At 45.0% G+C, this 27,858-nt stretch overlaps 5 protein-coding genes across 5 annotated transcripts; 3 read left to right on the plus strand and 2 right to left on the minus strand.

The window, feature by feature from the left end:
• Positions 1-1,848: 1,848 nt before the first annotated feature.
• Positions 1,849-2,857, plus strand: LOC117863182 (glyoxylase I 4). The gene is made up of 3 exons (XM_034746792.1): positions 1,849-2,154; positions 2,249-2,363; positions 2,452-2,857. Exons 1-3 carry the CDS (start codon positions 1,976-1,978, stop codon positions 2,671-2,673), a joined length of 516 nt encoding a protein of 171 aa, XP_034602683.1. The 5' UTR covers positions 1,849-1,975; the 3' UTR covers positions 2,674-2,857.
• A 1,839-nt stretch (positions 2,858-4,696) lies between these two features.
• Positions 4,697-6,040, plus strand: LOC117864460 (NAD(P)H-quinone oxidoreductase subunit M, chloroplastic). The gene is made up of 2 exons (XM_034748574.2): positions 4,697-5,301; positions 5,694-6,040. The coding sequence occupies exons 1-2, from the start codon at positions 4,840-4,842 to the stop codon at positions 5,868-5,870; spliced, it is 639 nt and encodes a 212-aa protein (XP_034604465.1). The 5' UTR covers positions 4,697-4,839; the 3' UTR covers positions 5,871-6,040.
• Positions 5,868-11,103, minus strand: LOC117864459 (uncharacterized). Its single transcript, XM_034748573.2, has 6 exons — positions 10,250-11,103; positions 9,971-10,126; positions 9,714-9,839; positions 7,427-7,658; positions 6,642-6,724; positions 5,868-6,263 (listed from the first exon to the last, which is right to left on the minus strand). The coding sequence occupies exons 1-6, from the start codon at positions 10,988-10,990 to the stop codon at positions 6,189-6,191; spliced, it is 1,413 nt and encodes a 470-aa protein (XP_034604464.1). The 5' UTR covers positions 10,991-11,103; the 3' UTR covers positions 5,868-6,188.
• A 4,266-nt stretch (positions 11,104-15,369) lies between these two features.
• LOC117865955 (uncharacterized) lies at positions 15,370-18,721 on the minus strand. The gene is made up of 4 exons (XM_034750232.2): positions 17,901-18,721; positions 17,321-17,564; positions 16,236-16,312; positions 15,370-15,773 (listed from the first exon to the last, which is right to left on the minus strand). Exons 1-4 carry the CDS (start codon positions 18,618-18,620, stop codon positions 15,696-15,698), a joined length of 1,119 nt encoding a protein of 372 aa, XP_034606123.1. The 5' UTR covers positions 18,621-18,721; the 3' UTR covers positions 15,370-15,695.
• A 1,887-nt stretch (positions 18,722-20,608) lies between these two features.
• On the plus strand, positions 20,609-24,387 carry LOC117865280 (syntaxin-52). Its single transcript, XM_034749436.2, has 8 exons — positions 20,609-20,770; positions 20,854-20,971; positions 21,873-22,089; positions 23,014-23,115; positions 23,282-23,382; positions 23,607-23,707; positions 23,783-23,827; positions 23,952-24,387. Exons 3-8 carry the CDS (start codon positions 21,875-21,877, stop codon positions 24,081-24,083), a joined length of 696 nt encoding a protein of 231 aa, XP_034605327.1. The 5' UTR covers positions 20,609-20,770; positions 20,854-20,971; positions 21,873-21,874; the 3' UTR covers positions 24,084-24,387.
• The last annotated feature ends 3,471 nt before the right edge of the window (positions 24,388-27,858 follow it).

A 27,858-nucleotide genomic window follows, 5' to 3' on the forward strand; every position in this document is an offset into this window, starting at 1 on the left:
AGATCAATTATCGGTGATGATGGTCGATTTGCATGGGGCACCTTCACAGAGCAGCTTGGATTCACTATCCATGTCATTGTTCATGTTCCAATTGAATGTTCATGACTTCATGATCACTCTCATGTGTTGCAATTCATATTCATCTAATTCATGTGATTGTCCATTTGTGGTTATGTATAAATGCATTCATATATATGATTCTCAATGTGACGATCAGGTGTTGACAAGGAAGAGGTGGCATTTGAATTACGGTATTTGGTTGTTCCTTTGGTTGCTTTAGTCTTTATTTTGCATGCCATTTCATTCTTCAGAGTTTTCATCTTTTATGTGCTGTTGTCATGTTTCATATGCAACTTCGTAGTCCACCAATATTAGATAGTTAGGATTTTCAACCTTTATCTGAGCCCCTATACAAGTTTCCCCGTGGATATGATGATATTGACTAAGATCACATCTCACTTATGATCTAGGCAAACATTCTCTCAAAGAGATAGTTAGCCCGGGCCCATGTCGCATGCACGCTATCTCCAACCAGCCTGCCAACCAAACAAACTTGGTTACACCGCTACATCAGCTAGGCTATAATGAGCATGCCCCTAGCGGGCAGTGCCAGCCACCTCGTACTCCAGATTACCAAATACGCTTGATGTGATCCAGAATACCGTGTCTGCGCGTGCCCTCGACTTCAGAAATTCCCAATTCATTTCTAGTGTTTAAAAAGTTGCTCGAGAAATGGTCGGTTCTGTTTTGTGCGAAGTGATCCTGATACTTTGCTGGTCGGGATGAGGTCAATTGCTGTGACTCGCGACTGAACTTGTGTAAAATGTCCTGCTACCAATTTAGGGGTCACTTTGTGTTATTTTCAATAATGACAAAGCTGGGCAAGACATGTGGGTAATATAGATAAATTTAGGTGTTTATTTATAATGGCAAGAATGGATAATTTAGATGTATAGGTAGGGCCTTACTTTAGTTTACTTTTTATAGGGCGAGGTGCAAAATTAGAAATTAGATCCAACGACTAATGCCGTCCGTAACAAAATACACGGTCGGATATTGTTCTTTTCTTTTCTGAGTTTCTTTTTTTCTAGTGTGTTTCACGATAATTGACATGGATCTTGACTCTTATCTGTAGTCAGCCTAAAACAATTATTGTCGTCACGGAACTGAATGCTCAACAGTGCAATACTTGAGACATCGGAACATGACATCTATCTCGCGTATGCGTGCATACGTAGAAACGGTTTGTTCTAGAGACTAGTACGTGTGGTTCGTCGAAAAGAAAGAGCCTGCGTTTGCAGCAGTTTGCTCCAGAGTGGGGTCGACGACTCGACGTCCTCGAAATTCCTTCTTCGGGTTCCAGAACGCGTAGCGGATCTGAAACGAAATTAGTCCAGTCGGCATCCCAATCCTGAACCGGTGTGCAGAAGATAGTAACAGAACAGGTTGCCATTTTCTAGAGGCTAATGACGTAGGATTACTATAAGTTGCCTCTGAAGAGAACAAGTACTGCTGCTTCACAGCAAATAGGAGCTTAGTAATGGAGAAGCAGCCAAGCATAGACATCGCCAGATCAGGGCATCACGGGTCAGGCAAATCGCATGACGAAGCAAGTCAGCAAGAGGCAGGTCGGTGGACGAGTAAGTGGATTGGCATCAAACTACCGATCCTACGTGGAGGTCAAAATCTCACGGCATCTAGATCCCTGAAATCCTGAATTTGCTGGCCATTTCTTGCAAGGCTAGCTTAATTAGACGTGTTAATTGTGGTTGCAAGCCAGCAAGTGGCACGCAGCACCATCACTTGATTCCGCGTCACGGTAAGACGTACGCATGCGCCTATATATACATGGCCTTTTTCTGCCTCCTGACCTGAACCAGAAGTGTCATCAATTCTTCGTAGTTGTCCCATAAAACCATTCGAAACGAAATTCTCTCCCATAAAACCACTTGAAACGAAATTCTGTCACAAAACCATGGCCATGGAGTGCATCCCTGTTGAGGAGCCTGCAGCAGGCCCTGCCGTCCCTCTCGTCCGCCTGAACCACGTCTCGTTCCAGTGCGCCTCCGTCGAGGAGTCCGTCGGCTTCTACCAGCGCGTGCTCGGCTTCGAGCTCGTCAAACGCCCGGCGTCCCTCGACTTCGGAGGAGCATGGTGAGCAGCCATTTCGTACTGTTGCCCTGCTACCTGCCGATGGAAATGAATGCTTGTTTGATGTTTATTTGGGCAAGGCAAAACATTATTGCAGGCTGCACAAGTATGGCATGGGGATACACCTGCTGCAACGTGGCTCGGATTCCAACGCACCGGCGGCGGCGAGGCCGCCGGCGATCAACCCCAAGGGCAACCACATCTCCTTTCAGGTGACCTTCGCAGTTACTTTCAGTACAATTTCAGCGCCCTCGTCAGTCGACAGCTAACAGGTTGTTGACATTTGCCGATGTCACGCAGTGCACGGACATGGGGCTCATGAAGGCGAGGCTGGCGGACATGGAGCTGGAGTTCGTCGCGGCGTGGGTGCGGGACGGGGAGACGGTGGTGGAGCAGCTCTTCTTCCACGACCCCGACGGCAACGTCATCGAGATCTGCGACTGCGAGAAGCTCCCCGTGGTACCCCTCGCCGGTGCAGGCGCCGGCGTTCCCAGTCTGCTGCTGCCGGTGCATGATGGCTAGTTCGTTGTTCGTGGTACTCCTTGGAAGCTTAGCAGGATTATTGTTTGATTCATTCATTGGATTTGTGAGTTGTAAGTTGTAACTAGAGAAAGTTCTGTACGCTGCTGTAGCTTTCGCTGTACATTTGTTGCCCGAATTCAAGTGTCCATAATGTATATACAAGAAGAGGGAGATTTCCGGTTCACGCGTCTTCTAAGCTGAATTATTTACTGCTGACTTTTGAACAGAAGATTCCCTCCCGGGAAAGCTAAAGCCCGTGCAGACGCAGCTTTCGCTTTGCCTTCCATGCGACGCGATCGTCACGTAAGTAAAAAAGCTGTTGCGGATCTACGGCTTTTGCAGTGGGAAAAAAATTGGGTGGGGGACAGTCCGTAGAGTCACTCCGTGCGGCCCGTTCCTGGATTTACGACGCGTGGCTGCTTGCGTGGCTGCTTGAGGGATCTTCCACCTGGGAAAGGCTCGCAGTCGGCTTCCTCCGATAAACGCCAGCCGGCTCCATGCGCGATGAACACCGGCCACGCCGCAACTTGGCTTCCAGCGTAGAAACGCACCCTTTATCCACTCGTGGACTTTTGGTCGAGCCCGCCAGCCACCGCCGCCGCCCTCCGTCATCCGCCACCGTCCCCCTCGTCCGCGAGGGGCCACCACTCGTGCCCGTACCCTCTCCATCCGTCTCTCTCGCTTCTTCTTTTTCCTGTCCGCTTCGACGCCACCATCTCCTTACTGCAGGCATCTCTAGCCTCCGCGGGCCGCCGAAAGGTCCTGTCAATCACGGTTCCAATCTTGTATGCAGCAGCCTCAATCACGGTTCCAATCTTGTGTGCAGTAGCCTGGATCAGTTCGATTCTTTGCTTCAGACGTAAGTCTCGCATCAATCCACTTCTCCCTTACCAGTTGCTTGCTCCCTTTGCAATCAGTTAGATATAACCTGTGCACTTCTTGAATCAAGATGAAAGATGCTGGTTTTGCAGGATCTGGGACTAGTGAAAAATGAAGCAAAGGCTAATCAACGAGCCCCTCAGGATGTTACAGGTTCACTTAAAATACACCGATGTCTAGTCAATCGATATTATTTTTACTCTGAATTTTATGTTCTCGTTTTGATGCTTCAGGTTATGGCCCTCTTGGTGACTGAATTTTTTCTTGAGCATAAGGAGAGTGGACTGTGAAGATCTAGTTGATTTCGCCAATGCAGTGAGTCGTGGTGGGCTGGTAATGCATATGGGCATTAGAGTATATGTGAGTTTATTTCCTCATGTTGATTGGATCACGCTGCTAGAGCCTTTTGGAAGCTGCAGAGGAAGAGAAAGAGAGAAATATCCAACTGCCCAAAGAGCTCCTCGACGAGATCGAGATCACCACCTAGTTGGAAGTCACGTTCTTGATTAGTCCAAAGTGTAAATGTTTGATATTATAGTTTGTACTTTGTAGTAATCACAGATGTACAGAGATTTTTTGTTGACAAGATCAAGCGTCCATGTAGGATCTGTGCAATGATATGTAGATGGCTTGACATGATCAATGTATCATCTTTTATTTTGATATGAAATATATAAAGATATTTCAAATTCTGGAATGTGATGGCTATGTTAAAAAAAATGATCTCTGACTTGTTGCAAAATATAAAAAAATATAAACACGCATGCCTTATTTGATTGTGTTGAAAAAAATATATACTATCTTAAAGTATGAATCTGGAGAGTAATCCTCTTATATGGTAAAAAAAAAAAGAAAAATAACAGATTCAGAAATAGAGTGCAATATGGTAATTAAAAAAAATCAGAAAGTGCTGATTCCTTCGTAACAAAAGAACAACGCTGCGAATGACTGGTTCACGATAAAAAGTGGATCGCTACTACTAAAAGCAATTAAGCATGCACCACATGCAGGGTCTCCTTTAAAAATGTCACACGATGCTTTTTCCCTTGAAAGGAATGACACACGCAATGCTGGTCCAGTTATCCGTCAGACACGAAACCTGCTTGGCCCAATTGTCGTGTGGCAGAAACAGCCCTTATCCACTCAAGCGATAGGCGGCACAAGCCACGCGAGGTAAGACGCTTGTGGCTGCAAGCCTGCAACGCACGGCAGCTGCTGCACGCACAGACCAAAGAAAACAAAAGAGCCAAGCAGGCGCGAAGAAGCAGAGACCAGAGAGGCCACAGCATGGCGACCACGGCGTTCCTGTCCCCTGCCAAGCTAGCCCCGCAAGCGCAAGGGCGCCGGTTCGCGGGCGCCAAGACGGCGGGGCGCGTCAGGTTCCCTCCGGCGCGCGCCCAGCCGGAGCAACAGGTGAAGGAGGTCGAGGCCGAGGCGGCGGGCGTGCCGCCGGCGCAGGGGTCGGACGAGCCGGCGAAGGCGCGGAAGGGGGACGCGCAGTCGCTGCCGCGTCAGCCGCTGGCGGAGAGCAAGAACATGAGCCGGGAGTACGGCGGGCAGTGGCTGAGCAGCACGACGCGGCACGTCCGCATCTACGCGGCCTACATCGACCCGGAGACCAACGCGTTCGACCAGACGCAGATGGACAAGCTCACGCTCATGCTCGACCCCCAGGACGAGTTCGCCTGGACCGACGAGACCTGCCAGATGGTCTTCAACGAGTTCCAGGACCTCGTCGATCACTACGAGGTAAACTGCCTCACCCATTGCTCTGCTCTCACTGCCTACATGTCTCGATAAGACGATAACAGATAAATTGAATTTCGTCATGTTTGAACAAACATAACATGGCCAAAAAAATACTATTGCTGAATATGAGGATAGTTGTCCCTTTGATAGTAATCCGGTTTCGACTTCTCCTGTAGCTCCTGCTGGAGCTGCTGGAGCCCTATAAAAACAGCTCCACGCGTGGAGCCACGCATGCCGAAACCGTTTGTCCTGAGAAACCAGGACTAAAAGAAAAGTGACTTCTCCGGCTCCTCCCCAGTTTTGGAAGGAACCGGAGCCCTGGAACCTGCCAAAAGATGTCTCAGCGAGGCTCGTTGAAGTAACCTGATTCGTTTCTGCTTTGATTGAAACAGGGGGCCGAGCTGTCAGAGTACACGCTTCGGCTGATTGGGTCTGACCTTGAGCACTACATCCGCAAGCTGCTGTACGACGGGTTGCTCAAGTACAACATGAGGTCCAGAGTCCTCAACTTCAGCATGGGCAAGCCTCGGATCAAGTTCAACAGCAGCCAGATCCCCGAAGCAAAATAGAATGAACCCAGCACTGAGAGAGAATGGTTTCTCCATTCAGTCGCTGAGCAATATGTATACTTTTGCAGTTATACCCACGTTAATAGAGGCTGGGGCAAAATAAGGACACACGCCTGTCTAAACGCCAACTCTGTTTGTAGGGCACTGTGATTGGATACTGGTTTCCAGAACGCCATAGTTTTTCCATAGTTTCTAGAGCTAATACTGGTAGATGTTACCGATGACTCCACGAGTATTACCAGCCAAAAGTTGCACACTGGCGACCACGCTAAATCGAGAAACGACTTCCATTCTGAACCAGAGGGGATAGCAGCCCTCTCATGTGAATGAGACAACTCGGTATCTTTTGAAGTCATCTCTCCATGGCCTGAATTGGTCTTCTCGCCCAACATTCTACAATAGCATACAGAGAAAGAATAAGTAACCAAACTTAGGAAACGCTGCAGACTGCACCCATGCTATTCTGTTTCCGAGTAGCATGCACTGGATATAAGTAAGAAGATAGTACAGAGTAATGGTGCAAATAAACCGAATAGTCATGAATCCATTATTGATATCATTCCTAGCCTGATTGTAACTGTACTTTGTGGCTCCACTGAAAAAAAATATTTTCTTTTAATTCTACCAAGAGAGCATTTCTGCTACTCAATCGGTACTTGCTTTAACAAGAGATAGAACTATGAGTTTTGTTTTGTTTTTAATTGTGGAACTATGAGTTTTAGATGTGTGCTTGCCCATATTATTATCAACAAAGAAATTGTATGCTGTTACCTCTAACCAGAAGAAAAACCCACGCAAAAGAGCCAAGCGATTGGGATAGTTATTGTCTTGGAGTTTGAACTGCTCAGCAAGATCTGAAATTCATAACAAAGAGGTGTCAGTTAGTACTATATTCGCATGCAAATCAGGGAAGCTGGAGAAAAATGGCATTCTTTCTCGACTTTTACAATTTGTGGCATTGCATAAGAAACCATTTCACACATTTGAAAACATCAGAACAAAATTGTAAGTGCTTCAAGTTTCACAGATATGTTGCACTCAGATGATAACAGAAACTGAGGCATTAGAACTCCAAAATTCCAGTATAGTGCAATGAGCCAATGACAACTGTTAAAGTAACACAATTAACTCTTTTCCCTTTCAAACTGCTATTGTTTGTGTTTACAAATTAAGAATTCCAGGCGTGCCATGGAAAGAATATTTCCACAACTACAATTAGAGATTAAAGCAAACCATCAATAAGATATTTTGGGCATATGCTAATTTAACAAGGGCATAAAACATGTAGATACAAACCAGCACAGCACTCAGGGGTCTCAATGTTCAAAATGAAAACAACAATTACAATGGTACATACATGCTTCATGAAGTGTAACACGAACAATCTTGATTCTTGACACAGTACACATCATACAACAAATTTGCTCTAGCAAGGAGATATGTAATAAGCATTATAAAGATTCTACATAAGGAAAACAACAAGAATAAAACAAAAGCAAAGGCCAAAGAACAAAAGATGACACTGAAGATACAGTGTATGCGATATAAAAGCATACCTGGGTAACTATCAAAGTATGACTTGCCCAACTCATGCTTCCAGGGGTAGTACACCACACTATGACGGGTCCTTCGCTCCTTGACAACTGGAGTTCGATTAGTAGCCATGGAAAAGTACCTATCATATTCTTCCTGTTTATATGGTTTCATGAGAATCTGCATCAACTTCTTTTTGAAATCTGAATTTGGCCTCTCAGTGATATGTGGGGGCCATATAACGCCTTGAAGTTCCTGTGAGTAAACATTAGCAGAAACAAGAATACTGCATGACACATAGCTTTGGCCTAATCTTAAAAGAAAGTGAAAAAAGATCATGAGATAAGAACAAACGTACTAACTGCATTACAAGACATATCCTCTAAATTAATCCATTCAATGGATAAAAAATAAGATTTTTTAATTGAACCAAAAGAAATATTTGAAGATCAATATTACAAAAAGTGAAAACGGTCTGAAAGGTATTAGATGATACAACACAATTATAGAGTTTGTAATTTATTCCTTTCCACCGAGCTCATGCAATAAGTATCAAAGTCCTAAGACCTGCATGGAATTAGGTTTTTAATGGCAATCTAGATTAACTGTTAACATACATGGTATACACACAAGAATACATTTATAATTGATTAGAACACCAGACTACAATTTCAATCAACGAAAATAGAAAGAGCTAGCAAGCAACTCTACCCTGAGAGATGTAGTCTAACAAATGCTGATAGCTAAGATCACAATGTCATAAAAGGAAACAAAGACAGAAAAGCCAAAATGTGGTAAAAACCACCCTATTTGTCCACCCAAGTATTCCTCACTAACGCCAGATGAATTGAGTGAAGACATTGTTAGCACTCCCGATAGTGCTGGTCATCAGTAGCGGCAGGACCCAAAGCGAGGCTGCGTAAGCGTGCACAGCTAATATGCTTGTCCCGCACAAAAGCTGCTACTACACCCTGAAAGGAATGGCTACACCGGCCGTGCCTGGACAAACCCTCATTGGAGTGGGTATTGATGGCAAGGCTAAGGCATGAAGGACGTGGACCAAGTCAATCAAGTGAATAGGTCCGCTAGGATGCCTAGATGGATGCTGATGTGGTAATTCAGCCAGCCCCAGGTGGCCACATCAGCAAAACCACCATATAACAACCAATACATGTATAGAAGTAACTCTATTAGAACTAATATGGACAATAGTATGTATCTCACACCAAATGCAGACATGAATACAAAATATTCCAACATTATCCATCATATATCCCGAGAAAATAGCCAAGCCCCTCCTGTAAGCCCTGGCAAGACTCATGGCCAAACGGTGCTGGTTTTGCAGCTCAAATTGATGTGAATGGTATCCACCAAGTTGTTGGACAAGTTTTTGAGTTAGATTGTCCACTTGACACAACATTATTGCCAAGAGTTTTGCCTACCTGTTATGTATGTTGTAGCCTAATGAGTTCACCAACGGGTTGCTTCAAATTGGTAGTGACGATACTTTTTGAAACAAGACCAAAGAGGCGTGCTCTAATCATAGTGGTTTTGGTAGGAGGATAAAGAATGCAGGGCACAGGAAACCAATTTCCAAAAGTTCAGAATGACAAAGGTATGCCTCTTTAGATGACAAAGGTATTTTTGGGATGATGATTCAAGACACAGTAGTCAGGTCGAAAATCACATTCTTTATAGATGACGTTAGAACCTCTGAAATTACATAGTTCTCTGATTCATGAACTGTTAGGAGCACCCAATTGTTCAAGAATTACTACACCAGCATGGATTGCAACCTTAAATTGTGGGTTAAGCTACAGGGCTAAAGGAAGGATAGTAAGCAATAAATTATTTGCTAGCCTTAAAATCTACCATGCATTGAAGCAGTAATACTGCGGTATCACAGTTATCTAAAAGGTAAAACTATTGCGACAAATTATATATTGTAAATAAGTCATAAGAGCAACCAATTTATGGATAAAGATGACAAAAGGGAAACATTCCTATTTGACAGCTAAGGACATGCACAAGTATGAACCAGGAAATTTCTTTGCACATTGACCCCCTTATTTGTACCCGGGGGGGGGGGGGGGGGGGGGGGGGGGGGGTTTGCTCTGGGAATGAGTAAATCAAAGGGATTTACATTCATGTACCCCTATTTGAAATGCTGGACAAGCACATACCATATATATGCTAGGAGCCTAGGAATCATGGCCGTTCATCCATTTAACAAACAATGCGCACTGGTAAAAACTATAGCATGTAAGGAATCAAATGATAATTATAATTACATGTACTGTAATGTCTCACCAAAGCATTGCGAGGTATGGCTGCATGTCCCTTGCTTGAGCTTGCTTCCCTGTTCAATGGCTGTGACTCTGTTATTCCCTTGACTGGGGCACTCAACTCATCTTCTTCCTCCATTTCATCCTTTATCTATTAGGCCAGGCACAACATAGATGCGACAAGAAAAGAATGATATGGAATCAGTGGCGTCGGGCACAAGGAAACCTGCTTCCTTGAGACATGACAACATTTCACAAGAGATGGGAATGGCATGGTGTTACCTCAAAATCCAGAATATTGACAACCTGCAAATCTGATCCAGGCCCCACCTCAGAGTCCTCCCCCTCCACCTCCCACTCCTCATCTTCTTCGTCGACCTCTTCCTCTTGCGAGTCCTCGTCGTCCTCTTCATCTTCGCTCACCTCCTCCTCCTTCACCTTTAAGCCAGACGCGTTACAAACATGACGAGCCAAAAAGGGTTGGGATCGGGTGCGTCAGAGACTCAGAGGCATGGAACCGACATAATACCAATTCACAAGTGATGGAAATAGCGCAGATACCTCAGAATCAGAGACGTTCACGACCTGCAAATCCAAATCAACCCCCGCCTCTTTCTCTGCGAACACCTCCTCCTCTTCATCCGTACCAGCACCGTCCTCCCCTGACTGCCCTGACGCAGGAATTAACTCATCTTCATCCTCCTCAGCGTCGTCCTCCTCCTCGGCGTAGCTATTGTTTGCAGGCGGCTCGTGCCCGAAAGGGATCCTTAAATTCCCCACTTTGAGCACCGCTTCGCGTTCGTTCACCTTACGAAGGTGCCGGAGGAAGAAGCGGTACTGCTCGTCGATGCCAGCTTGGGAGTCGTACCACGCGGGTTGCGGCGCCGGCGTCGGCGCGTCCTCTTCCATGGGGACCCCGCCGCTCCGGGCCTCGGCGCTGGGGGTCGCGTCTGGGGCCTTGCGCTTGACGCCGGCGCGAGGGTGAGCGGCGCCGTACGGGGCCGCGCGCGGGGGATCACGCGCGGCCCACGGGCCCTCCTCCGACGGGGGAGGGCCTCCTCGGCCCCCGCCTTCAGGGCCGACGACGGGGGCCCCGACATTGCTGCCGTCGAGGGGTTGCTCGTACCTGATCACCTCGGGAGGGGAGACGCCGTCCTTGGAAGGGATGTAGAGCGCGTAGCCGTGGCCGTCCAGGCGGACGTGGTCGAGGAAGAAGTCGTAGTCGCGGTCGACCTCGTCGGCCTCGCGCGCGGACAAGCCGGCGGCGCCGGAGGCGATGTAGGGTTTGCCCGGCGGCGGCATGATCGGGGGTTTTCGGCCGTGGCCTGGTTGGTTGGGAAGGTGGGGAGACGCGGTGGGAGTGTGACTGACTGTGTCCGTGTCTCTTATATGGTGGGACCTTTTGAGTGAGTGTTCTGCTTCTGCACGTGGTACAAGGTTGCGCCGGGACGCCGGGTTCTTGAAGCTTGAAGGATGTCCGCGCACTATGTCAGCACTGTATTAATCTGACGTGGCGGAAGAAGAAAAGTCTCGTGTACGAGAAATGCTCAGATTGTTTTGGCTTGTTGATTCCATCCTGCGCACGACCATATTCTCTTGTCCACTCCATCGTGAAAATGCACATGTTCTATTGCATTTAAGCATCGGTTGACACTAATTAGAAGTATTAAACATAGATTAATTATAAAATTAATTGTACAATCCCTAAGCTAAATCACAAGATGGATCTATTAAGGGCCTATTTGGGATTTAACACCCCCATTTAACACCTTTTTAACAAAATGGCTGTCAAACACTTGTGTTAAAAGAGTAGTGTTAAAATTTAACACCTCTCTTTTCATAAACACATGGAGGGGGTGTTAAATTTTGCTAAAGGTGTTAAAAATGGTCCCCCTCCCCACTTATTCCCTGGTTGCCCCCTCTCTCTCCTCCTCTCTCCACTTATTAGACAACATTTAAGAGCATTATTGAGGGGTAATGCAATCCTTTTCCAACAAAGGTGTTAAACTTTAACAACCCATCCAAACACGCCACATGTATTAAAGTTTAACACCTTATTTGAGGGTTTAACACCCTGTTAAACTTTAACACCCCTTCCCAAACAGGCCCTAAGTCTAATTAGTCCATGATTTGATAATGTGGTGCTACAGTAACCATTCGCTAATGATGGATTAATTAGACTTAATAGATTCCTCTCGCGATTTAGCTTAGAGGTTTTGCTATTATTTTTATAATTAGCTCATATTTAATCCTTATCCGAATATCCGATGTGATAGGGTTAAAGTTTAATCCCTGCTAAACGAAACCTTAGATTCCTTTGGATGCGAGGACAAGAGGGATGGGTCGTTCCATTTTCCGCGTCGGGGACAGAGATAGGTGGGAGGGATCCATCCCTGATGAGGAATATTCCCTTCAGATTCGGGATTGACTCCCACGAGCGGACGCAAGCCGTCTCTCTTCCGTTGTCCCGCACGCGATGAAGTTCCGGCACCTAGCGAGTCGAAGGAGGGCGGCGCTCGATGGGATGAGGCAGGCGTCGGCGGGATGAGCTCCCCAGGGACGGCGTGCGGATGAGCTCCGCGACTGGCAAGGCGATCAGGGGCGGCGCAGAGCCTGTCCTGGGGGCGGTGGAGGCAAGGTCGCCGGCGGGGCAGCCCGGCTTGGCGCGGCACGGCCGAGCTCGACGTGCAGAGCGAGCGGCTCGAGCTCAACAATGGCGGGCAGCTGCTCAACAACGGAGGAGATAAGGCTGGGAGGAAAATAATAAAGAGGAAAAAAAAGGAGAATGACAGATAGGGTCACGACAGATAGATGGGCTCCGCTGCTAATGATGTTAAAATAAAACATCCATTCCTCACGCTCAATCTTCCAACCAAACAAAAATTAAGATGGACCCATCACATTCAACTAAGCATGAGATGTGACGATCCCATTTTAAAAAATAGAGATAGGACCATCCCATCCCAGCATGAGATGGGACGATCCCATCCTAGAAAACAGAGACAGGATCATCCCATCCCGTATTGTCTTCGAAACAAACGTACCCTTAAGTATGTGATATAGGACTTTGTACATCATTAATTATGATCGAAAATGGAAAAATAGTGCCAAGATAGATATTAGATACTAGCCATTATGAACCAGTCCCTTCCCTCCTAACAAACTATAGTAGTGTTGTGTAAACATAAATAATTTTAGGATCCTACATACCTTCCGATTAGTAATAAAAGTGTCTCCAATACCATAAGATAGTTGCTACCTCGAGTGGAAGAAAGAGAAAAATGAGCAGCGCAGTAGGATAGCTCGAAGCTTGTGCTATGAGATGGGTGAGTATCGAGAGACGTGCGAACTTAGCTTACGAACCACGCTAGCGTGGATATTTTAAAATATTGATTCCACTAGCTTAACGCTTGCTTGTGAGAGAAGTCCTAATACGAGATCCCTTTTTTATGTCCATATGTATTGAACTAACACCACCCGCACCCATCTCTTCCTTCATCCCCGCCTTCCCGGCTCATCCGCTTTTAATATTCTTCAACGTTGTGCACCACCTTATCCCTAAACTTCACCAAGCCGATGTTGGCTCCAACACCAAAAGACTCACCCTTGTCCCTCCACCTCCTCCTACATCTAGATCTAAGCTTCCCCGCTTCCCTCCGCCCATCTCAATTCTATCAATACAATCATCACCGATCTGCCGCCTCTCATTGGATCCACCACCACTCTCAACTCGGACAATGCCACCATTATCAGATCGGCCACCCCTCGTGACTCCGGCACCACCACCATCGTCGGATCTGCCACCCTACTTGACTCCGCCACCATCGCCGGATCCGCCACCCCTCTCAACTCTAGCACCGCCACCATCATCGGATCTGCCGCCCCTCTTGACTCTGGCACCGCCACCATCAATGGATCCGCCACCCCTCTCGGCTTCCGGCGCCCCCACCATCGCTAGATCCCCGACCCCTCTCGACTCTGGCACCGCAACCCACCTCAACTCCGGTACCACCACCATCGTCGGATCCGCCACCCCTCTCGACTCTGACACCGCCACCATCGTCGGATCCGCCGCCATTCTTGACTCCCGTATCACCACCATCGTCGGATCCACCGCCCTTCTTGACTCCCGCATCACCACCATCGGCGGCGGATCTCGATTTTAGCGATGTCACCATCGTCTGATCTACCGCCCCTCTTGACTTTGGCAGCTCCCCATTAGCGGATCTGTTGCCCTTCTCAACCTCGACAATGCTACCATCACGGATCCATCGACCCCTCACTAATTTGACCGAGTCGCCGAGTGCTTGATGCCTCCACCATCGACACTATACAACCACCATCCTTCATCACCTCGGAGAGGGATGCTACTATATCATCCTACCCGTCGCTCATCATCACCGCCAAGGCGGGCAGGTAACCCTCAACCTTAATCTTAACTTTTGTGTTGCTAAATAGAAAGGCTTCCATATTTTGATTTTTTCAATAATTCTACTCCTACGGGAAATTCTATTCGCGTTAAAAATTGGATTCCAATACTTTCCAAAATATTGAGAAATTGGAATCCTCTTATGGTATATATACCATGTAGACACCCGAATCCTTTGGTTGTTATAATAGCCTTCTGTCACCATGCATGTGCAAGGAAAAAGGGCAAGAAGCGTCTTCTGCTTCTGCTTCGATTCGCTATCCGTCCGTCTCGTCATCTACTGATCTCATTATTCCATTCCCTCGTCTATTCACCGTAACACCATTTCACCTCCAGGATAGCAACTCCTCTGCTCTCACTAGTGCCAAGGTTCTGAGGCGACCATTAACGTCGGCTTTTGCACCACAGCCACCACTACACTGCACACCAGCCAGGCAGCCATGTCTGATTGGTATTTACGATTTTGCATGCAAAAAGTTCTCAAGGCGCCTCGCTTGGATGTTGAAATTGTCTAGCTACAAGTCCAATGTAGTTGAAAGTTCCCAATTCGGGATAAAACGTCTGGGTTTTCCGGTCTTAGAAACTCATTTCTTCGAGTTGAGGTTCTTGAAGGTGGTGAGGGTAACGGCGGCAACAAGCCAACAAATGTCCGGCACATCTTCTGATTCAGGCCTTGTTTAGTTGCCCAACTTTGGGGTGCCAAAATTACTGTAGCAACACTGTAGCGTTTTCGTTTGTATTTGTGAATTATTGTCCAAATATTGACCAATTAGACTCAAAAGATTTGTCTCGCAAAGTACAACAAAATTGTGCAATTAGTTTTTGATTTCGTCTACATTCAGTACTCCATGCATGTACCGCAAGTTTGATGTGATGGGAAATCTTCTTTTTACATAAGGTCAAAGTTGGGATTTTGGAGTGAGCTAAACATGGCCTCAGATTCAGGGAAGGCACGGTGGCTCGCTGCCGCGATCTGCCATTGCGCCTGGCGGTCAAGCAGCACAAGGGAGCGTTGAGGGTGCTGCAGAAGAAGTGTGGTGGACTGGGAGTGATGATCATCTGTTAACTAGAAACCCTGGACAGATTCCTGCAATTCTGCAGTCATACGAGAGGGGCTCCAGATTTAATCGGTTTGTTCTGGATCCTGTTTTCAGAATCACAACCGTAAACTGCTCAATGGCAGGGAGATCAGGTACATGTACATCAACACCTCAGTTAGACGAAGTCCTAATTCCAGTGTGGGGAAAAGGGGTCACATCACAAACCTAATCACGTAGGATAGAATGCTTATTATTTCAATAGGGAACTGTTTGTTAATCCAATAGCTGATAGAATGTTTTATTTCAATAGGGAACTGTTTATTCACCCAGTAGCTGAACGATACATGCGCTTGCCATCACACGGTATTCCAGGATTGAGGACCCCCCCCCCCCCCCCCCCCCCCCCCCCCCCCTCTCTCTCACTTATACAAGTCCGCACGGTCTCGGGCGAGGACAATTTGTCACAACCGCAGAGTTTATTATAACCATGGAGCGAAATCAAACAAACCAAGGGTATCGCCACATAGTCGGTGCGAGCTCAGTCCACCACAGGAATAACCTCTCGAGCTTTGGAATCATCTACCCATGGCTTGAACTGATCGTCATGAGCATTGTTCTGCAGAAGAATGATGTAGAGCTCAGAATTTACAGATCCAGCTTGAAAAATAACAATGCTGCTTAGATATGCAATGGCTTGGCAGTAAGAAGACAGTATATATTGATGCTGCAAACAAACTTATTTCGCTGCGATTGACATCAGTCCTGCTTAACCAGATCTTCTAATGGGCTATACTGACTTGCAGCCTTGCAGGACAGAAAATTATCTATTTCAACAAAAAAAAAAGGCATGACTCTACCCAAAAAGTATATACACTTTAATTGTGTGCAATGTGCAAGTAAATAATAAGTAGTTCGCTATAGGGTACCACAGTTTTCGGGTTGGGCAATTTTACTGGAACTTCAAGTGGGTGGAAACATAAGGATTTGATATATGACAACTGTTTTCAGCAAAGAGAAAAAAGATGAAAACAACTGCCCAAATAATTATTAAGAAATACAAGAAATACTACAAGGTTACCTGCAACCAGAAAAGAAACCCACGCATCAGAGCTAGACCATTGCAACGTCCACTGTTCATAATTTGTTCAGCCAGATCTGAAGTAAAACAAAGAAAATGTGTTAACTAGTACTACAATCGCAAGCAAATCTGACCAGTTCAAGAATAAGCAGAACTCTTTCTCAAACAAAAACAAAACATATTGTCACCAAATGACCAAAACAATTACAAGCAGTTGGTTCTGTTGTTACTACACAGTGGTGCCAAAAATAGTTTAGTCACCAAAAGGACAGAAAAACTTCAGATGTTAAATAAAATATATTCTTATCCAAGAAAATGATTCTACTGTGCGAGTTTATAGACCATTCCTGTCATGACACTGATATCAGCATATGAACTCAACGTTCAAATGAATCAATCGCAAAACAGAAATGAGCCATTGATCAACTGTGTGCTCAACAATAAACTGAATCTGGTGTTTGAAATGTTGTATATAACGCAATTTTTATATTGCTCAACAATCCATAGACATATTGCGCACAGACAACTATAGACTTCAATAATTGACATTGAAGTTGAATGCTCCAGTGATGACAGTTGTTGAATATTCAACATTGAACTCCTGCTGTTGACCTTACAAATTCTAAAGGAATAGCCAACTTTGTCAAGGTATGGCCTCAAAAAAGACTATGTCAAAAACCAAAGATCAAGTATCATCAATAAGATGTTTCAGTCATGTATCAATTGAACAGGGGAGTAATGCACTATATATATGATGCAAAAAAGGGAGTAGACAAACAAAATGACTGAATGTCGTTGACATAAATAAAAATAGATATTCATCGTAGAAACAAAAAGAATAACAACCATGGACAATAGCAGAGTTGAAAAGAATAGGACAAAACTGAACATGTATTACAGGAATACAGATAAGACCCAACACAGGACATCATACGAGAAATCCACTTTACTGCAAGTGGTTGCAGTTTAGTTTTTGTCAGAATATTTCAACAGTGAAAATGTAAGTAGTTCCTGAAGGAAAAAGCAATGGCAATGAGAAGACAGCATCCATGAACAGAAAGTATGCAAGCGATGCAACATTTTACCTGGGTAGTGATCCAAATATGAACTGCCCATTGCTTCTGTAGGATAGAATTTCGTTTCATTGCGGATCTGCCGCAGCTTCATTAATGGAGTACGGATAGTAACGGTGTCAAACAATCTATAATACTCTTTCCGAGCAACTGGCTTAGTAAGGGCCTCGATCAATCTACGCTTGAAATCTGAATCTGGCCTTCGGGTAATATGGGTTGGCCATATAATACCTAGTTCCTGTTCTACCTTTTCCCCCTGTAACAAATGGAGAGGAAGGAAGAACCAATCAAAGGCAACGTAACTGATACCTCACACATTCATCTTTTAGAACAATACAGAAATCAATATGTATAACTTGTACTCTATGAAACATTCTATCCACATTCTGACAGTAGCTGAAAAAGGCGCACGTTACTGGAATATTTTTAGAATCTTATCTGACACGGCTGTGGCGCTGTCCACTGAGAACAAGCACGGATGTACACAAGAAGAAATTCTTTTGCGCACTGGGAGCTTACAGGTGCTCCTTGTTCTATTTACAGGCAGCAGTAGTAACAGAGACATGAATTTGGAAGTATCAGAATTTCTCACCGAGTTTGTACGGCGTCTGGCACGACGGCCATCGCTTGAGCTCGCCTCCCAATACACGCCCTTCATCGTGCCTGCATCCGCTGCATCTAACAGGCCCTCGTCTCCGGCATCCTTCTCCTTCACCTCACGCCCTGGTGATGGATCCGCACGCCAATCGCACGCGTACTGCTCCGGAACAGCTGTCGCCGGAGCACTGGAGACCACTTCATCCTCATCCCTCCCTGCCCCAATACCGACCCCTTTCCCCGGGGAAGGAACGGCCGTCTCTATCCCCCGCTGCTTATCCTTCTCCCCCTGAGGCCCCGCCGCAATCGGCTGATCGTAGTTGACGACGACGCCCCCGATCTCGAGAACCAATTGCCCATCCACCAGGCGCGTGTGCTGCAGGAAAAGGTGGTAGTCCTCGTCGACGTCATGGAGAGAATCGTACCACGCGGGCCTCCCCTCCAAGGACGCCGACGAGTCCCTCTCCTCAGAGCCGCGGTTGGTGCTGAGGCGGCCCGGGGAGGGATCGGAGACGCACTCGCCGTCGGAGGAGCTGCCGAGCGGGGCCTCATACTTGAGGACCGACGGCTGGGAGGCGCCGTTGGGCGGGAGTTCGAGGACGTACGAGTCGCCGTCGACGCGGATGTGGTCGAGGAAGTAGAGGTAGTCCGGGTCGACATCGCCGGCGGGGAGGTCGACGCGGGCGAGCGGGGCCGGGGAGCGGAGAGCTGGCATGGTGGGTGGCAATTGGCGAAGGGTTTAATGGGCTTTGACACTGCTCGGCGGTCTGGCCTCGTGGGAGAATTTGTAGAGCGGTTCACTCACTTGATTCCAGTGGAAGGAATGTGTTGATGGCACATCTTTTATAGCCAGGCTTCGTAAAACGTGTGGGCTCTCCTAGTTTCCGGCCCAAAATCAGCTACGGCAGACCAGAAGATTCTCCGGCCCGTGAAATTTCGTCGAGCTGACAACGAAGCCTCCTCCAATGGTTGAGCTTGTGCAAAGCTTGTCCACCTCGTATAAAACTTATATGAGATAGTAAAAAGATTAACTCTCTAATAGTTTGTCTAATAACATATTGCTTAAAGTATCTTGAGTTCCACAACATATTTTTTATCAATAAAGTGTGCATTTCATTTTTTCTCTATGAGCTCTTAAAGAAGAGATAGTACTCTCTCTCTTCCCCTTCTCTCTTCCGTTACTATAAGCAAACTGAATTGATATTACTGGAAGAAGCCTAAACCTAGTTCAGTGTCCTCTAAAAAACAAACTTGAAAAATCTCACTCTTAAAACCAATAGTAGTGCCAAGTCAATTTATCCTTTTCGGCACAGTTACGACATGGCCATTTTCCGCATGCAACTTGTGTATATTGATTAAAAACGTTTTGGAACGTTTAGCACAAAATCGTTCAAATACATTTTGAAACTGATTGGTTATCTGAATTTGGCATGATCACAGGATACAAAACTGTCTTGGTTTCCCGCACTGGTGGTTGGACCATACCCGCATCATGCAAACAACCTGGATAGGGATAAAGAAAATATCACCCATTTCCACCAACCCCAGCCAGCTCTGTTGATCCATAGTGCATGGCTGGACATATCCACGAATCAATCATACTTCCTTCATCCCAAGTTATATGTCGTTTTGGCTTTTTAAATTCATAAAATATTTGTATGCACCTAAATATATCTAGATGCATACAAATTCGAACTGACTTTCATAAGCTACGGAATTAATGGACGAACCAAGCCCAACAAGGATAAGACAGTCCAAACCTTCAAACTAAAGTTGTCAAGATCCCGTTCTGAGCTAGCTCACAAGCAGAACGAAACGTGAACTACAAAATGGCAATAATGTTTTTATTAGCTATAGAATTAATGGACGAACCAAGCTCGGTAAGCACCATCGTTCTAGAACGAGCTGGCTTAGATTTTGCGGGTTTGCTATATACGGTAACTTCCAAAAGCTCGTTTGTTTTTGGGCTTCTGGTGTTTGAGATTCGTGTTGGGATCTCATAGCCGTTTGATCCGACTCTAGGTTCGCAGCTACCTCCGATGTAGCCGCCGTTGTACACCGCCTATGCCGTGCCCATTGTCTCTGCCACACCGCGCCCGCCGCCGGCTCTATCGCCGTCATGGGAGAAGAAGCAATGAATTTGTTTGCTTCAAAATATTGATCTAGGTCTTGGTAAGCGTTGAATCCAATTTTCTAAAATGATGAAATAGGTTGTGAAAATATTGAAATTAGTTTTTTTAAATGTTGATGTACCTTTTTGAAAAATGTTAAATCTATTGCTCCTAAATGTTAATCTATTCTAAAAAAATGTTGAATATAGCTTTTGAAATGTTAAATTTCTATATCTAATTTAGGTCTAATAATTTTAAAACCATAATACTTAACAGACTTTCACATGTTATACAGTTTCCCTCAATTCCAAATTGTAGATCGTTTTAACTTTCCTAGGTTCATAGGTATTATTATGCACTTAGACATATATAATAATATTTATGAATTAAAAAACTAAAACAACCTATAATTTATAAGGGAGGGAGTAGTAGTTTTTTTTTTATTTTCAGTAGCTCGCTGGATTCATAGCAATGTTCCCTCACTTGTGACGTGTCAAACAATTCCGTGCGGAGAAAATCGCCGAACGACACCGTCAACGTCAAGAACGAGCCAACCGCGGTTTTCACCTCTCGACCCCCCGTTTCTTTCCCCCCTCTCGCTCACCAGTGACCTCCCGTTCCTCTCCTGGCGGCGCCGCCTCCCGCGCCTGAGTCCCACCCGCTCCCCGGCGCCGGAGCCTCCCGCTCCTGAGTCCACGCCGACCGTCCCACCCTCCGCCGCGGCGGGCTCCGCCGACCTCCTTACCCGCGCCAGGTACGTGCACCCGACGGCGTCCCGTCTTTATTTTTCCTCAATAGAAAAAAGCCCAATTATTGCCTCTTTCTTCCTCGCCACAGCTTCGTCAAAGACACGCAGAAAACAACAAGACGCGGGGGAAAGGCGAGAGGGGAGGCGACGCGGACGAGGCCCGATTCCGATCCCCAGTCCCCCGATTCGCGCGTCCGGATCAAACAGGTTCACCGATTCGCGCCCCGATCCTTCTTCCCCGCCTCATTTCCTCCCGATTGGCGCCCGTTTCTTGCAGTTCCGTGCACCGATTAGGGATCTCGGTAGGGTGTTCGGGGGGGTCAACGGAGGCAGGGTTTCCTTGGTGATTGTGTGGGATGGGTACGCGCGAATCCGCTGTGGGGGAAGAGAGGGGTGTGGGGGATTTTTGGAGTAGTGGCCGGATTCGAGCATTTCTTGTTGTCCATAGATACGTACCATTTTCCGTAGGTCTTTCTCCGTTCAGCGCAAGCCTTCTACGAAATTAGTAACATGGTGCAGCAGGACCGATTGCTAATTTGCTGTGAAGGAAACTAGCTTGTTGCAGTTTTGTTCCTGCTACAAGCCATTATCTGTTGCCCGTATCTGTACATACCTTGTAGGAACTGCGGTTTGGGTCAGGAATTAGAAACTGCCTATGAACCCATGGCTAGCAATCAGGGTAGCAAGAGCCTTCCCCATCGCGGTTGATTGCAGCCGAGGCAGGCAAAAAGTTCTGCACGGCCATTCTAAACTTGAGGACTCATGTTGCTCCTAAGTGGTTCCTTGCAGTATTTTATCCCATTTCAAGCTCTATTTAATGCCAATATTGCAGTTGCCATGATGGGGGAAAATAATCAAGTGTTGCAGATTTATAGTATTTGGTAGCTCCAAGCCAGCAAATTTCTTCTACGTATGCAAATCCTTTTGTTTACCTTGCTGTACACATAAAATGGCATTGGTAGACAGGAAAACCTCGTATATGAAAGAGCTCTATGTAGCAAGAGTTTATTACTATGGATGTCTGATAATAGATCATGATATTGTGTAGTTTGTTCTTATATATTTATCATAATTTCACTCTTTTTTTCTGTTGTTTAAAACTAACCAGCAATGGCATCATCTTCGGACCCATGGGTGAAAGAGTACAATGAAGCATCCAGGCTTGCTGATGACATCAGTTCCATGATTGCCGATAGAGGGTCTCTTCCACAATCAGGCCCAGAAATTATGCGGCATACTTCAGCCATCCGGAGAAAAATAACTATTCTTGGGACTAGGCTGGATAGCTTGGAGTCATTGCTGACCAGAATTCCTCCAAAGTCAATGTATGTTCTGTTGGTACTACTTCTGTAATTATGTGATACTGAAGATGGGTGGAGTGCTAGCAATGATGCCATGTTTCTTTTTCTCAAGTCTGATACTTAGCAATGACACATATACCTATTGGATATTAGAAAACTTGTTTATACCTTTGATCAGTTCTGTCAATTCCATGCTTGACATCTTTTTAGAATCAAAGTTTTAACAATGGTGCTATAAATGAAGGGTGATGATGTTAACAGTAGCTTACTACTCCCCCCGTCCCAAATTATAGGTCATTTTGGCTTTTCTAGATTCATAGATATTATTATGCATGTAGACATAAGCTATATCTAAGTGCATAACAAAATCTATGAATCTAAAAAAGCCAAAACGACCTATAATTTGGGACAGAGGAAGTAGCTTATAATCTTTATATTATCCATTCACAACTTGTGCTTTAAATATGTGGTGGGAGACCAGATATGCAATTTGTACATGAATGATCGATCACTAAACTATGCCACAAATAAGTGAACCGATAAATATAACTGTTGAAGTGTTACATTTTGGGCATGAAGCTTGCTATGCAAGACACTACTAAAATTGAATTATTTGGCATATGCACTATGTACAATTGCACATTGCTATAGTATAGATCAATTATCACGGAAGAGAGTACCATATTGGTTATGTACATGAGTTTCCTGTTTATGAGGAAAACATGATCTTTTTACTCTGCTTATTCCTATGACAGTGTGGACAATATTTTTATAAATACAAGTTTTGTCTGTACATCGTGAGGGAGAATTCATTATAGGATATCCATGTCACTAAAGGATATTATTTCCTTAACAAAGAATTTCATAAATCAATGTCTAGACAGGCCTGATCAGAATTATGCGTACTATCAAAAGTTCCCACTTTAAATTTGTTTTTGACTTTTGCAGCACTGACAAGGAAATGCATAAGCGCCAAGACATGCTTTCAAATTTGAAGTCTAAAGCAAAACAAATGGCGACAAGTTTCAACATGTCGAACTTTGCTAACAGGTCCGCCACGTTTGCAATGATCTTTATAAGAATATCTTCTGTTATCTTTCTTTTTTCTTTTTGAACAAAATCCTGATACTTTATTTTATTCATTCTTCAGGCAAATATTATTATAATTTGTTGTTAGAAATAATATGTGAAATATGTGCCTTTTTATCCAATTTAGGGAGGATCTTCTTGGTCAGAGTAAAAAGGCAGACGATATGAGCAGAGTTGCTGGGTTAGATAACCAAGGAATTGTTGGCCTTCAGAGACAAATTATGAAAGGTATAACAAAGTTTTGGTTTACTGTGGTTAGTTCAATGGACTTCTAATAATGGCATATAATAAGCTGTTTGCATGGGATTATGTAGCACTGATTTTTCTCACCATTTGCATTTCACATTGGTTGGTATATGTCTAGTTTTCTTGGAAATGACAGCTATTTGTGGGTTTAAGAACCATTTTATGGTGTCTTATTTATTTGACTGTTCAATCATAACATTTTGCAGAGCAAGATGAGGGCCTTGAGAAGCTGGAAGAGACAGTGCTGAGCACAAAACACATTGCATTAGCAGTCAATGAAGAACTTACCCTGCACACAAGATTGATAGTTAGTGCCGCCTGACAACCATTTTCATTTTTGTTTGTAACACCTGATGGTAACTTGTTTTCTTCTTGCTTGCAGGATGACCTTGAAGATCATGTTGATGTTACAAACTCGCGTCTTCAGGTTATCATTTATCCTTGATTTAAATAGTTACTATTGTTTTACCACTTGAATATTTGCTGCAATTTGATATTTAGTTTTCTCAAGTTTGCATGAATGGAACACTGACACAATTTCTCTCATTCAGCGCGTGCAAAAGAGGCTTGCAATTCTGAACAAGCGCACCAAAGGTGGCTGCTCATGCATGTGCCTGCTGTTGTCGGTCATTGCCATTGTGATCCTCGCGGTCATTGTTTGGCTTCTCGTCAAGTACCTGTAAAGAAAAGAAAGAAGCTGCCAGTTACCCCGCAGCTATCGCCTGAAATGGCCCTACTGTGTTACCCGCAGCCTTCACTTGAAATATCCCGTGTGTGTTACTCGATTGAAATGTGCAGACTTTGAAAAATATATATATGGTGGTTTCAGTCTCTTCTTTCCTTTGTTCAGTTTGTGAGTGCAACGTTATGCAATATGTACATTACATCGAATGAGGTCCAGGCATGATCATCAATCTGTGTATGAGATCCTATGTGGCGTTTTTCAGTTTGCAATGAGAAGTGTGGATTCATTCCGTGTGGCTATAAGCGCTGTCTCCCAGTTTCCATCCTTACACCGACTTCATACAGGAATAAGTTACCTGATCGTTGTATTCTGCTGTAACCAAACAATGTTTGCAATCCAGATTATGGATGCTGCTGCCGTTCTCAGCCTGTCGTAAGGGGGGAACAGCTAATCTAAAGTTTACAGTGCTTCATCTATGTTTAAAGACAGCGTGATGTAAGCGGAGACAGGGCTCACTGTATAATGCAAATTCTGTTGTTTCCTGGTCGGATCTGTTAACCTGATTTTGAATCTTTGATTTAGCACAGGCGCTCGCACTTTCAAATGAACTATTTGCAAATGTTGCCGTTTGACAATGAAGCGCTTATGGCGGCTTCGAGGTCTGCCCCCATTGATCTCAAAATGTATCCTTAATTCCTTATCGTGGTCGAGGACAAGATTTCCTTTTTACATCCTGCCACAGTTCGATGCTACGATCCCAAGACCTCTTTGCTCCATGTGAACGTCGGGTCACGCTTCAAGATTTCGATGGCACCACCGATCGCCCCATCAACTCCATCCGTGCAACGCAGCACAGTTCACGTTCAGGAATCAGGACAGCGCGAAGGATCCACCATGAACTGTCACTACTCGATGCCGCTACCCCCATCTCCTCCACTAGGAAGAAGATAACGTGCCTTGCGAGCAACAAGGCGTCAAAGGCCTACACGCCCGAGTGGGGAGGGGGAAAAGCTCGGCGGCCTTTTGGGGTGTCTTCTTTTGGCTTTGTTGCTGCATGTTTTTGGATGAGTGGATCATCACATTCACGCTCTCCCACCATCAACATGCGCACCACCACCCATCCGTTTCGATCGTTCTGGCCGGCGCTCTTGGGTTGGGTTGGGTCCCTGCCAGCGGATAGCGGCCGAGCTATTGCGCGACACATCAGAGAAACGGCGAGGATTGCGCTTGGTCACGGCGATCTCGAGCGCGAAAAGGGCCTTCCGGGTGTGACCGTGTTTACTGCACCTGCCTAGCAGCATGGGTCTTTTGCACTATCACCTCTGTTGGAGTCGTGTGTTTAATTGTTGGTTCTGAGCGCTTCCCTGATCTGGGGTAGAGTGAATTCCTTGCTTTACGTCTGCCGTGGTCAGGTAATCGGTCGCATCCGGAGCAATTTTGTCCTGTTGGCGTGATGCCGTGAGTCCGTGATGAGGTTATGGTCGTCAATTCCGGGCAGATTACTTGCAGTAGACAGCAGTTATGCAGGGGTAATGCTTCCTAGCTATTCAGAGTTTCAGCCGATTAAACACTAAACGGACATGTAACTAATCGTACTAAAGTACGTCAGCTTCAGAAGACTTCCTTGCATGATAACCTGAAACCATGGATTCATGGCAACTCTCGTGCTACTTGGTCGTTTCCCACTAGCACAGTAGCACTATATGATTACCAATTTATCTGCAAGTTTTTGGTCCTACATGTACTGTAACCATTTCTACACAGCTCAACCGTCGTCATTTCAGACTTCAAAGTACGCAAGCTTGTTGCGGCAATAGCCTGCAAGAACGAAGATCTTTTGGGCGGGCAGATCAGCGAGCAAAGCTGTTGTGGGTATACTTGGATGGTGACAAACCAAATTAGTAACGAAAACGAGTGCCCGCAACTCGGCACCTATAGATGTCCTGACGAGGACATGCGGCCTGTTCGCTTCAGCTTATTTAGCTAGTTTATCAGCCACCAAATAGTATTTTCCTCTCACAACAAATCAGCCGTTTTAGCTTTTCAGCCGACTTATAAGCTGAAGCGAACAGGCCCATGGAGAGCTATGGTAGGGAGGAAGTGGAGAGCTCTCTGTTTCACGTTGGAGATATGTCATAGGAAGAAGAACAGAAGAGCATCGTACATTGGTTCTCTGTTTCATGCTGGAGGATATGTCATAGGAAGAAGAAGAGATTTGCCATAGGAAGAAGAAGAGAAGGGCATCATACATTGCGATCCAACGCTGCTGTTTTAAGGCAATTGAGAGATATGGTCTCCCATGTAAATCGGGTAGAGAACAGTTCGCGTGCACCGGGCCGGGTGCATCCGTTGGATGCACAATCAACGTCCCGAGATGCACATCACTTTTGGACGGCGGGTCAGATTCGTGAAAAGAACGGGAGCTAAAATGAAGAAAAACGCATAACCCAGTACCTGCATCAGGAGCGTTGATTGTCAGGTGCATCACTTTTGGACGGCGGGTTAGATTCATGAAAAGAATGGGGGCTAAAATGAAAAAAAGCGTATAACCTAGTGCTTGCATCCAGGAGCGTTGATTGTGCATCCAACGGACGTGTGCACTCCAACTGTTCTCTAATCGGATAAATGGATAATATCGCTGTACCTATAGCAAATTGGCGCACCGCCTTTGATTTTGCTCTAGTTTCACCGTTCCTTTCACCATGTATTTGAAGATCAAATAGACCTTTTTATGGAGTAACATGATATCCTATTGTACAAATAGGTATTTTAAAAAAAAATAATATAGAAACAAAGTGTATGCATGCATGCACATTCAGCCATGAATGAATATGCACACGTATATACACTACCCCACGAGCACCTTTTTATAAAGAAGGATGTATTTTTCGGCTGTCCCAGCTGATAGTCGGGTGCCACTTATCTGGAATTGGATTGACATCAGTGTTGCTTGACCAATATTTAGAGTCTCAGGTTCAGAAAAATTGGTCATCTTCTCTTACGATGTTTTGCTTATGGTGGGCAAATATTAAATTTATTTGAAAAGTATGGTAGTTGAAAGTGCATTATAGTAAAGCTAGTGACCAACATAAATTAGAAGTCGTTGAAGCCAGACACTACGGGAAAGCTAAAATTTCCCGAGTGTATTTTTTTTGCCGAGTGTTTTTTTTTTCGAGCACTCGGCAAATCGGGGCTTTGCCGAGTGTCCAAAAAAAACACTCGGCCAACCACCCTCTTTGCCGAGTGTCAAAAAAAACACTCGGAAAAGAGGGGGCTTTGCCGAGTGTCAAAAAAAAACACTCGGCAAAGAGGGGGTTCGCCGAGTGTTTTTTTCGACACTCGGCAAAAAAATAATTTTTTTTCCTCTTTCCACCTTGAAATTTTTCCTACTCCCCACATACAACATGTGGTACTCAATGTTAAATTTTAGTATATTTTTTAATTTGTTTGCTATATTTATTTAATTAATTGTATTTCAAGAAAATTTTTGGTATAATTCAAATTTGAACCGCAAGTGATTCAAATTATAGAATAAAATGAGTAGAAAAATGATATTCATGTTATTTGGCCCAATTTGAGACCTGACCCATGAAATGATAAGAAATTTCGAACATCTTGTTCAGGAAACACGACCATGAACGTGTGGCAGTGGTATTTTTAAATTATAAAAAAAACAAGCAAAGTCTGAAAATTATGAGATTTGTCATGATGTGATGATATCATATGTGGAGGTTGTGGAAAAAAATTGAGAATATTTTGCACATTTCGTCATG

Source organism: Setaria viridis, chromosome 7 (genome assembly GCF_005286985.2).
Source record: "Setaria viridis chromosome 7, Setaria_viridis_v4.0, whole genome shotgun sequence".
NCBI classification, from domain to species: Eukaryota; Viridiplantae; Streptophyta; class Magnoliopsida; order Poales; family Poaceae; genus Setaria; species Setaria viridis.

Excerpts from the sequence above, each read along its gene's own strand:
- LOC117865280 (XM_034749436.2), top strand. The coding sequence starts at position 21,875 with ATGGCATCATCTTCGGACCCATGGGTGAAAGAGTACAATGAAGCATCC. Across the intron at positions 23,383-23,606 it reads TCAGAGACAAATTATGAAAG|AGCAAGATGAGGGCCTTGAG; the intron begins GTATAACAAAGT and ends AACATTTTGCAG. Across the intron at positions 23,708-23,782 it reads CCCTGCACACAAGATTGATA|GATGACCTTGAAGATCATGT; the intron begins GTTAGTGCCGCC and ends TCTTGCTTGCAG.
- LOC117865955 (XM_034750232.2), bottom strand. The coding sequence starts at position 18,620 with ATGCCAGCTCTCCGCTCCCCGGCCCCGCTCGCCCGCGTCGACCTCCCC. Across the intron at positions 16,313-17,320 it reads ATATTTGGATCACTACCCAG|ATCTGGCTGAACAAATTATG; the intron begins GTAAAATGTTGC and ends GTTTTACTTCAG. Across the intron at positions 15,774-16,235 it reads GGTTTCTTTTCTGGTTGCAG|AACAATGCTCATGACGATCA; the intron begins GTAACCTTGTAG and ends ATTCTTCTGCAG.
- LOC117864460 (XM_034748574.2), top strand. The coding sequence starts at position 4,840 with ATGGCGACCACGGCGTTCCTGTCCCCTGCCAAGCTAGCCCCGCAAGCG. Across the intron at positions 5,302-5,693 it reads ACCTCGTCGATCACTACGAG|GGGGCCGAGCTGTCAGAGTA; the intron begins GTAAACTGCCTC and ends TGATTGAAACAG.
- LOC117863182 (XM_034746792.1), top strand. The coding sequence starts at position 1,976 with ATGGCCATGGAGTGCATCCCTGTTGAGGAGCCTGCAGCAGGCCCTGCC. Across the intron at positions 2,155-2,248 it reads CTCGACTTCGGAGGAGCATG|GCTGCACAAGTATGGCATGG; the intron begins GTGAGCAGCCAT and ends ACATTATTGCAG. Across the intron at positions 2,364-2,451 it reads GCAACCACATCTCCTTTCAG|TGCACGGACATGGGGCTCAT; the intron begins GTGACCTTCGCA and ends GATGTCACGCAG.
- LOC117864459 (XM_034748573.2), bottom strand. The coding sequence starts at position 10,990 with ATGCCGCCGCCGGGCAAACCCTACATCGCCTCCGGCGCCGCCGGCTTG. Across the intron at positions 7,659-9,713 it reads CCATACCTCGCAATGCTTTG|GAACTTCAAGGCGTTATATG; the intron begins GTGAGACATTAC and ends GTTTACTCACAG. Across the intron at positions 6,264-6,641 it reads GGTTTTTCTTCTGGTTAGAG|AATGTTGGGCGAGAAGACCA; the intron begins GTAACAGCATAC and ends ATGCTATTGTAG.